The sequence below is a fragment of the Mustela nigripes genome, chromosome 12, assembly GCF_022355385.1.
Source record: "Mustela nigripes isolate SB6536 chromosome 12, MUSNIG.SB6536, whole genome shotgun sequence".
NCBI lineage: Eukaryota > Metazoa > Chordata > Mammalia > Carnivora > Mustelidae > Mustela > Mustela nigripes.
The window spans coordinates 39,833,802-39,843,915 of NC_081568.1; the positions used below are offsets into that span (position 1 = coordinate 39,833,802).

Consider the following 10,114-nt stretch of genomic DNA (forward strand, 5'->3'; position numbering starts at 1 on the left):
CCTAATGGAAGACTTCTTTTGTTTTTGCCTCTATAGGATGGGATATTATGTGAGGACCTGCTTTTCAAGAAGCTGTAAGGCACAAGAAGATCAAAAATGTGAGGCAAAGAAATAAATATTATAGCCTCAAGTTTTGACAGAGAATGCTTATCTGTAGCAGCAAAGTCAGTTGAGAAGCCTCCCTTTAATATGCATACAAGAGTTCTGATTCATTGGGTGAATCTTTTAAATAATTTAATGATTTAACAAAGTTATGAATGGACTCGAAGCAGCTGTCTTATTTTTTATTGAACAATCATAAACTTTGCCTTTTAAAACATATCCTAACAGCTTACTCAGCTTACATTCAAAGACCCTCCCACACACACATTCACAACTCTGTTGGCAAACTCTGAGAATAAAATATAGGTAAATAGTAAAATAATTCTTAAATAATCTTCACTCCAAATAAAATACTTCCGCAAATATTTCCTAACAAAATCTAGTACAACAGTCCTATTTGTGCTAAGGTCCTCCCAAGTGTACACATAATTCCACTTATCAACCAACTTTAAAGGAAAGGAAAATAAGAAAATGAACAATATTTTAAAGTGGACATTTCCTACCGAAAACTGACTCTTTTCCAAACCTCCTAAAAAAGCATTTTCTATTTTAAATCTGAAACTCATCTAAGTCACTGCACTTTTAAATAAATTTCTTCAGTTGCTCATTTTCTGAGATTTTATAAATCCATAATGACTATTTCTAGGTTTCTTTTATGCTTATTACTATTAATATTGCTATAATTATTAATAATAAATTTACCATACCTCAGGTGTTTGGACACTTTTACCCATTTTAACAGAGAGTATTTCATTCATCTTCTCAAGGTGATTAAGTATGGGTATGGAGGGTGACTCAGACTAACATAATTGTTTACAAAAGCCTTCACACCTCCTCCAAGTGGGCAAAATACTTCCTAGCTCTCTCAGTCTGGGGTGACATTCTTTAAAACCATTTATGAGAGTGTACATTTGCCCTCTGCCTCAGAATCATCCCTCAGATAAGGTAAGCTGGGCACGACAAGTAGCAACCCTTTGAAACCTGCCTCAACTCAAGGCTGCTCCTCAACCTCCCACAAGATTCAAACATCCCACTTCCTTCAGGGATTGTTTTGTGTTGACTTTTCCAAAGTAAATAAGAAGCACAACTAAATTCTATTGATGTTACCACAAGGAAGACCTAATTATCATACTTTTCCACCCTGAACCCCCTTCTCTCACTCCTAACTCTCCCTCCGTCTTGTATCCCAACATCAGTGTATATCCGAGTCACAGACTCACTCTGCTCTTCAGCTTTGGCTAGCTCTCTCTTTGGCTGACCTGCACTCACATTAAGATTATCTAAATGGCATTTTCAGTTCTTCGGTATTACTATAAACACATATTTAACAAATCTATATGCATTCAAATATTTAACAAATATCTAAAAGTGTTCAGTCATATGCGTTTTTATGGGTTGTTAGTAGCCTACATTTTTTTTTCCTGGACCCACACACATGGCCTCCCAAGATCACACGTCCATATGCTATAATCTAGACAGTTCCTAAAATGTTGGCTGTGTGTTGAATGATCATTAAAATAAGGGTCTTCTCTCAGAAATCCCACCCAGGATCAGCGAGGATTTAACCATTTCATTACAGGAGAGCGGGCATTCTCTTTTACGAGTTCTTCTCTCACAGCGTTGCCGTCTCCAGATGCCATGTCATGCTCTGAAATTAGAAGGAATACAAATCATGTCCAGATGTTTATAACTCTAAGACAAAGAACAGTTTTATCTTACTTTTGTATTACAAGGGATGTACAATAAAGGCCTTAATAGATTCAAAGAGTCTGTGCTCACTGTATCCGCCCACTCTCTGTAAATCGGCGTGTCCCATTCACATCAGCACCCCTGAATGATTTCTCTTCATATACCTATCATCACTGGACATTATCTTATACATGCATTTGTCGTTTTTTTGTTTTGTTTTGTTTTATTTTTTGTTTTGTTTTTTTTTATGTATTATCTCACCCCACCACTAGAATATCATCTCCGAGAAGGCAGGGCTTTGCTTTATTCACAGCTACTGTGCCTGAAACATAGTAGGTGCTTAATAAATACTTATGGAATGAGCAAATATAACAATAGATCTCTAAGTAAGATTTTATACTATCTGGTATATAAGAGGGCTTAACTTATTGTGTGGCCCCAGAAAGCAGATGCAGATCAAAGGACAGAACTTTTCTAAAGATAGCTTTTGTTCTGCATAAAAGTTTATAATATTTAGAATTTTCCAAAGTGAAATTTATCTGCTTCTGAGAGTAGCAAGGTGTGTTTGCTTCAACAGTGCACGTCTTAATATGGAATGCTGTAAGGTCATTGCACCTCGGCAGAGGAATGTGTGCAAAGTAATCAAATATTCCAGATCTTACAGTCCCCAACTCCCTTTAAAAAAAATTGCCTTGCAAATTCCCAGACTTAGAAAATTGGAAATCTCACAACAACAAGAACAACAACAACAAATGGAAATAGGAAGGCAGGAAACCCACTTGCCAAGAATATAGTAGCCAATGGGAAGAAAGCTAGAGAAGATAAGCTCCTGGAATTAGGGTATGGAAGCGACCTCAAGAAGTCCCTGTGCAGATGGACCTTGGAACCACTGACAAAGGCTTTGTAAACAGATCTGTGCAGAGGTGATATGAAGTCTATTGCAAGACTGAGCCCCCAAGCCTCCTCCTACAAACAGTGGCACATGCGCCCTGGCAAGTCCAACAGACGCGATGCACCACTGAGCAGAGGAGCTCCAGTGCAGCCTTTCTGTGAAAACTTTAGGACATTCTGCTCTCCAGCCTGAACCTAAAGTTTACCAAGATCACATTAGTAATCATCTTTTGCCGCCCCTTTAGCTAATAAAAGCAAACACCTTAGGTCAGAAAATGTTTTTCCTATGAATTTCTATTAAGAATCTTGATATGTAATTTGGGCATAGAAATATTTTTTTGGTGTAACCTGTAATGTAACTTCCACCCAGCAAAATATCTGTGTCCGAAGCATCTATATAGTAGTCAAGAGATCTGTCAAATGTGCATGCAAATGACAGAGGCTGACAGGCTCAAGGGAAAGAGACTGCACCAAAGTCCAGTGGAGAAGAAGATGTGTGGCTGAGTGTGCAGTGGGAGGGACGGGTGTTCCTTTCCTGAAGATAATTCCAAAGCTGTTCTCATAGGCCTTCCAAACATTCATCCTAAACACCAGATTCACAAGGGAATCAATTCTTTCTCCGTGGGAAAGGTTTAGGTGCCACCATAAATGAACGAAGAGGAATACAAAAGTGGTTCTCCAAAGTGCTCTGTAGCCTGCAGTTTTTTTTAAAAAAAGATTTTATTTATTTATTTGACAGAGAGAGATCACAAGTAGGCAGAGAGGCAGGCAGAGAGAGAGGGGGAAGCAGGCCCCCTGCTGAGCAGAGAGCCCAATGAAAGACTCGATCCCAGGATCCTGAGATCATGACCTGAGCTGAAGGCAGTGGCTTTAACCCACTGAGCCACCCAGACACCCCTGTAGCCTGCAAGTTTTAAAAAAGCAAGATGAGACAAAAAAAGATGCAAGTGTTTGACACAGTTAGCTGTACTAAGACAATAGGTTTCAAACCTGTACTGAATTAATCAAATCATTCAAAAAAATGTGTAGGTCTTGGAAAGTAGATTGATGGTTACCAGGGGCTGGGGAATGGATTATGAGGAATGGGAGCAACTGCTTAATGGACAGTGGGGTTTTATTTTGAGGTGGTGAGAATGTTCTAGAACTGGACCAAAGGGCCAGCTATGCAACATTGTTAATGTACTAACTACCACTGAAATGTTCACTTCAAAATCATTAATTTTCTGTTATATAAATATTACCTCAATATGAAATTTTGTTTTAGGACTTAAAAAGCAAACTTTTTCCATTTTGCTTTTCAAGGACTATAGGACAGTCATAAGTACTTAAAATATTAATGATAATCTTAATTTCCAGATCAAAATTTCATAAAGATACCTTCCTAACAGCTTTTAAAGGTGGGGTAGGGTGGTCCTTTTAAATTGATGTTTAAGGGCATAACCACACTTCAACATAAAAATTCACTTAAAAATACAGTATTTCCTCTTTTAAAGTACTTAATTATATCCATGTGTAAGGAGGAGGTAAAGCTGGGAATCAGTACATTTGCCAAATATTTCAAATCTTAGTTAACTTGAAGCGCAAAGCACCAGAAAGAATAGCTAAATAAAACGGACTTGGATTGTCAACTATTTGTATGTAAGGAGGGAGAAAACTGTATAGTTTGTTGGTACTGCAGTTTCCATGGCTACATGTTGTTTTAAATGAGCTACTTTCAATTTAATGAAGCTTTACCATACTGTATATGGTAACATTTATTGCACGAGATAACCATTTATTGCATAAGATAACCAAATATGTCAATAGCACCCTCTGATATGTTGTATTTCTCACATTTTAACAACCTGGATCCAAAATACACATTGCATGAACAAGCATCATGTGACCATTACTACAATTTCATTCAAAGGCTTTGAGATAATTCCCAAATTTCAATCACAGTTACTGTCTCTCATCCTCTCCAACATCCATAAAAATGCATGCTTGGAAATATTCCATTTAAATACTCCCATTTTGTTAAAAGAAAAAAAAAGAAGAAGAAATGCTCTATAATTTCTATCTTGGCTCTTAAACCTTATCCAATAAATTCCTGAGTATATGTTTTTCTACATGAACTTGAGAGAGAAGTAGCTTTGTCTAGTTTGTATATAAAACAGATCACTGAAGAATTTGAAGAACTTTATATATCTGGGTTATTTTCTTATTACAGGTATTTTGATAATCAATCATATTTATTCTTCATAAAACAGGGTAAACTTTATGGAAAAATGAAATCTTTAAAATCTTTTAAATCTTTAAAAACACACACACACACACACCAGCAACAACAACCAAACTCAACCACCACCCTTTCTCCCTGGGGAAATTTTTAAAAAAATCATTCAAACCCATGCTCTAAGCTTGTCATCTATATTTCTTGAGTTATTCAAACTGAAAATGAGTTTAATTTTCCAGTATTTATACTGAAATTAATTCTTACCTGTGTGAGAAACAAATCTCCTGTTGGAAGACTTGGCTACCGAATATTGGAAGAAGGGAAATTTCAGACACTTGCCGGTCACTCTGTCACATATGCCTGACTGACAGTTGCAGGTCTCCCGGCATTCCATCCCGAAGGTGCCATAGGGGCAGTCTGAGGACAAAGGGAAGGTTTAGAGAGGGAGCCACTCTTTGAGGACAAGCCTGCTGTCTCACAGCCCTTGTGCGCACGGCCTCCAGATTCTGAACAAACCTCACGAATTTTGACCATCAGGCAAAATCCAATTCTTGAAAAAAAACACCGAAGTTTTGGGAGTTGGTATTTAAAGTCACAAATCACACACTAAGATCAGATCATGGACACCTCAACTGCCGTGTCCTGTCGTGAAGTTCAGTTAAAGGCAGCTACGCATAACCAACATCCTTGAACCAGACAATTCTGTTCACTTTCTCCTTAGATACCAATAGACAGGTGTGTTCTCATAATTTCCTTAGATGACTCCTGTGACAGCTGAGTGAAGTGGGCAATGGAACAGACACATGCATCAGCTTTTCAAAGAGTTTAAAGGATGTGATGCTGCCTTCAAATCCACTGTCTTCACAAACAACGTAATATTTTGGATGATAGGAAAGGGCTCCACCCACCCTAGCCAGGGACCGAGAAGGGTGTCATGGCAGCTCTCCATGAAGTGATCCCTCCTCAGTCCACTCTTTCTCTGTTGAAATGGCAGCACAATTTACCCAACTCCCCCAGATGTTAAGAGGATTTACTAGGAGAGCCTCTGCAGATCTAAGATGCAACATACTAAGAAAAACAAGAGAGCTGAGAATTTACCTGTATACCTCCCCAAATCTGGAAGCATTTCAAACTTCAGTATGTTCATACTCAGACTTAACATGCGATACTGAGAAGACGACGAACCCATTTACTACAAATGCAGGGTCTTAAGACATAAGCAATATCTCTATAGATGACCCAGTCTTCCTCCCCCCCTTCCCTGATGACCCAGTCTTTAACAACCAAGTAGAATAGATGCAGAATATTTATTCTCTGGGCATGAGAACATTCTTGTAAGTAGTGAAGCAACTGAGCCCTGCCCAATCAAATATCCCACATAATGACCAAGGTAGATGTTAATAAAATTTATTTTTAGAAGAGATTTAGAAGTCTTCTCACTGTAACTCTTCAGATTACAGAGGAATCTGTTTTTTTTTTTTTTTTTCAATAAGACTTTATGTATCTGATAGATAGCGAGACAGCCCAAGCATGAGGGAGAGGGAGAAGCAGACTCCCCGCCCAGCAGGGATCCTGATGTGGGGCTCAATCCCAAGACTCTGGGAACATGACCTGAGCTGCAGGCAGACGCCCAACCAACTGAGCCATCCAGGGGCCCCGAGGAGTCTAGTTTTAAACATTAGCTTCTCTGTTGGGAAGAACCATCCTTAAAAAGGATCCTAAAAGCCTCTTGCAGAAAAGCACACAGGATTGGGATTTGACTGTGTTTCTAGGTGATTTCGAACACTAACACATGAGCCAAAGTCTCAGTCGCGCTTCTACTGAAACCCCCAGTGTGTTGAATAGCACTGGCTGGATAGCAGGTGTTCAGTAAAAATGTGTTTGGCTGGCTGGCTGTTAACCCGGCAGCATAATGCCAAACATCTGAATATTCAGAGAGCATCTGGAGGTGCAGCTAAAGTATACAGTTTTCCTATGAATGTTCTGTGAAACAGCTGAAGGAGGGAGTCTGCCCACAGCAAAACTCAACATCCCTAAGTAGAGTTGGGGAGGTTCACACAGGGTCACTATGTCCAGCAGAGAGAAAAATGTTCGAAATTAGACTCACTTGCAGTCTGAAGCTGCCAGGAAGAACATTTTAAAATACATTTAAAAAATCTATTCCATTAACAGCTACCTCACTCATTCAGTAGAATGTGCGACTGCTAAAGATCCCAGATGCCTTGCAATGTTTCTTTCCCCAGAGGTGACATTGCATTTACAATCACATTTACAGAGGCGATTTTTATGCCAAGAGAGAAAGCAATCCACTGCGTCTACTTGCTATATCATAGTATGATTGTGTTAACCGCTTCCTCCCTAATTTCCTTCTGTGAAATCCTGTGATTTACAGAAAATACAGATTCTGGTCAGCCTAAACGTTTGTGAATGTTCACCAAAAAATGCTTCATCAATATTCTGTCTTTCGTTGGTTATAAACAAAAATAAACGGGACAAAAAACAAGATTCTCCTAATAGTCCAATAATTTATTTTCTAAATTCAGTATACATTGTAGATTAAAAGGTAAATTAATTTATAACATATTTATCTAAAAGGTGGGTGAATTAATGAGACTGTCTCGATGGTGAATGGTTATGATTTGTGAAGGAAAACAACTGTATTGAATACATAAAACATAAGAATGAAATAAAAAAGAAAATATAAGAAATAAATTTCCCAGTCCCTTTAATCGTTTTAAAGGCTTCTTTTTATTATAGAACTGATGAATGGGGCTATAGCATATGTGTTTCATCTTGATAATGGCTTTTAATGATGAGATCATGAGGTATCCGTTTATAGAGTATCTTAAAACCACGATTCTTTTGATTCTAAACATTTTAAACTACAGTCACTAAGTCTGAAATAAATTGTGTAACTGTGTAACTACATTGTTTAGTATTATTTCAACCTGATGACAATCTTCTTTAAGTATGTAAACTCTCATTCTTTACAGACTTCCATTTTTATTTTTCTTTACTGTTATTTTTACTTGTCTTAAACCATCTGCTGTTTTTCTAGATGACCAAACACCTTTATAAAGTGGAATGGGTTTGTTTTATACTTCAGGGTACCCTCTTTTAAAGAATGTGAGTCATTCTGTTAGATGACTTAAGCCCACCCTATTTCACAAAATGCATTAGCGCTCATCAGAAATATTTGATCTTGAGAGATGCCCTCCAACCCGTGGACCCTTTCAAGATCAAAGAATCCCTAAGCCCACGGCTAGACACCCCTGAAAGGTTATCTAGGGCAGACCTCTGTAATCACTGTGTTGCAGAAAATAAAGAATCTTAACCATCCAAACAGATTACCCATCGAGTTCCTAAAGTTTTCCAGAAAGGGAGGTCCCCCAATTTTTCATTGCAACTTTTTTTCTTAAATCTCCTCCACATAAGGAGTGAAATGCCCTGTTGCTTTCTGTGCCTTGCTGCACCCTGGGTTCAGCCGCTGTTTTGCAGAGTTCCTCCTCTCTCCCTCTCCCTGTCACAATACCTGTGAGGGGCCCCCTTCCTAAGCCACCTGCATTTTCCCTCTTGTCCTTGGCAGCAAAGCCTCCGCACTTCCCAGGCAGGCTGAAAGCCCTCAGTGTGCCCCCCCTCCCCTGGGGGGCGGGGAGAAGCGAGAGGTCACCCTTTACCTTTGCAGATACCGAACTCGTCACCAAAGTCATCCTCCTCACTGTAAAACTGACACCTGAGCCCCGGGCCGCACTTGACGCCGTCCATGGCCGACACCGTGCGGTAGCAGGTCTCGCCCAGCCCCGCGGCGCACACCCGGCAGCAACCGCAGTCGTCCAGCACTGTCCTCTTGCAGCGCAGGCTGCTTTTGCACGCGGCGCTGTCGCAGCGCTCGGGGCAGTCCACCGCATACTTGGTGCTCCAGGCCGCCGCCAGGTGCGCAGGGACCAGGAGCGTGGCCAGCAGCAGGAGGCTCTTCATGTTCCCCGAAGGCTCTGGCTTGCCTGCCCGCGGGCGGGGTGGTCTTTGCTGGCGGGAAGCAGCTGTCCAAAGTGGTAGCTGAGCCTCTGCCTACACGTTTATGAGTTTTATACACTGGGTTGCCCGCATGCTTCCCCGTCATCAATTTCCTCAACCCAGCAGCAGCGCTGTCCTCTTGCCAGGCTCTCTTGTTTTAGTTTATGAAATCCAGGATGAAGGCTGGATTAACACGCCGCTGCCATCCAGGAATTGAAAAGCCCAAGCTGATGTCATCTGTTATGTTTAGATGGTTGTTTTGCATGAGCCCTGAAAAACTCGCTCACATCCGTCTCAAGGGCTCAAGGACGTCTGTGAGGGGGGAATAGAGAAGGTTGCATACCCTCCTTCAGGACAGGAATTGTTCTGACACCGCATATCACTCGGGCTGTGGCTTTGTCTCAGAGCCTCTGTCCTGGGAGGAAAATGATATCGACGTGAATCATCAGGACGAAAGAAGCTCCTTTAAACAAAATAAATAAACATTTGGTATTTCCCCTCAATAAATAGCTGTGAGATCATTTGGAAGAAGAAAGGGTTATATTGTGCCTTTTCAATACTTAGAAGAAAGAAAATATTTTGAAAGGGATTTTTTTTAAGGACCCCTCTCTTCCTTCCTCCCACCCCTCCCCTCAAATGTTATCTCTAAAACAATTTGTAGCCCATGTATCTGAGTTTATCATGGTTGAAGCTGTATTTCTAGAAGACGTGCAAGAGAATTTTCTTTAATATCAATATGAAACCCACAGAAGAGGTGAGATGTTGCTGGCACTGTTTGTGGGTAACTCAGTTCTGGAAAAACTTATCAGCTGGACTTCTTCTGACCCAAAACTCCCTGGGGAGAGGGTTCATCCATCACCGAGTCTGCCTGTCCAATGACCGAGCCCCTCCGGAGCTCTTCCCCTCACTCCTGGCATCTACCAGAGCCCTCACTAAAAACCACCAAGCAAGGCAGCCAGCCCAAGGAAACAAGTGAGCCAGCAGGGAAATCAGAACATGGCCCAGAGAGGCAAGTCACAGGGAAGGGAAAACATTACCCATCGGGAAACAGGGTCTTCAAGCTATGGAGGATCACAGCGTCTATGTCCCACTGGGGAAGACAGAGCAGTCTTCTTACAGTATCAGCTGGACCAGTGCCTCATGGAATAAGGATCATGGGCCAGAAAGAGCAAGATGAAAAAGAGGAGAGAGCAAAACTCTTAC

The 10,114-nt window shown here is 40.6% G+C and overlaps 1 protein-coding gene across 1 annotated transcript; it reads right to left on the bottom strand.

Moving 5' to 3' along the window:
• Window positions 1–270: 270 nt before the first annotated feature.
• On the bottom strand, window positions 271–9,109 carry ESM1 (endothelial cell specific molecule 1). Its single transcript, XM_059416512.1, has 3 exons — window positions 8,575–9,109; window positions 5,162–5,314; window positions 271–1,750 (listed from the first exon to the last, which is right to left on the bottom strand). Exons 1-3 carry the CDS (start codon window positions 8,873–8,875, stop codon window positions 1,653–1,655), a joined length of 552 nt encoding a protein of 183 aa, XP_059272495.1. The 5' UTR covers window positions 8,876–9,109; the 3' UTR covers window positions 271–1,652.
• Window positions 9,110–10,114: the final 1,005 nt, after the last annotated feature.

Coding starts and splice junctions, on each gene's coding strand:
- ESM1 (XM_059416512.1), bottom strand. CDS start 8,875: ATGAAGAGCCTCCTGCTGCTGGCCACGCTCCTGGTCCCTGCGCACCTG. Junction 5,315..8,574: donor CGAGTTCGGTATCTGCAAAG/GTAAAGGGTGAC, acceptor CTTTGTCCTCAG/ACTGCCCCTATGGCACCTTC. Junction 1,751..5,161: donor GAGATTTGTTTCTCACACAG/GTAAGAATTAAT, acceptor TTCTAATTTCAG/AGCATGACATGGCATCTGGA.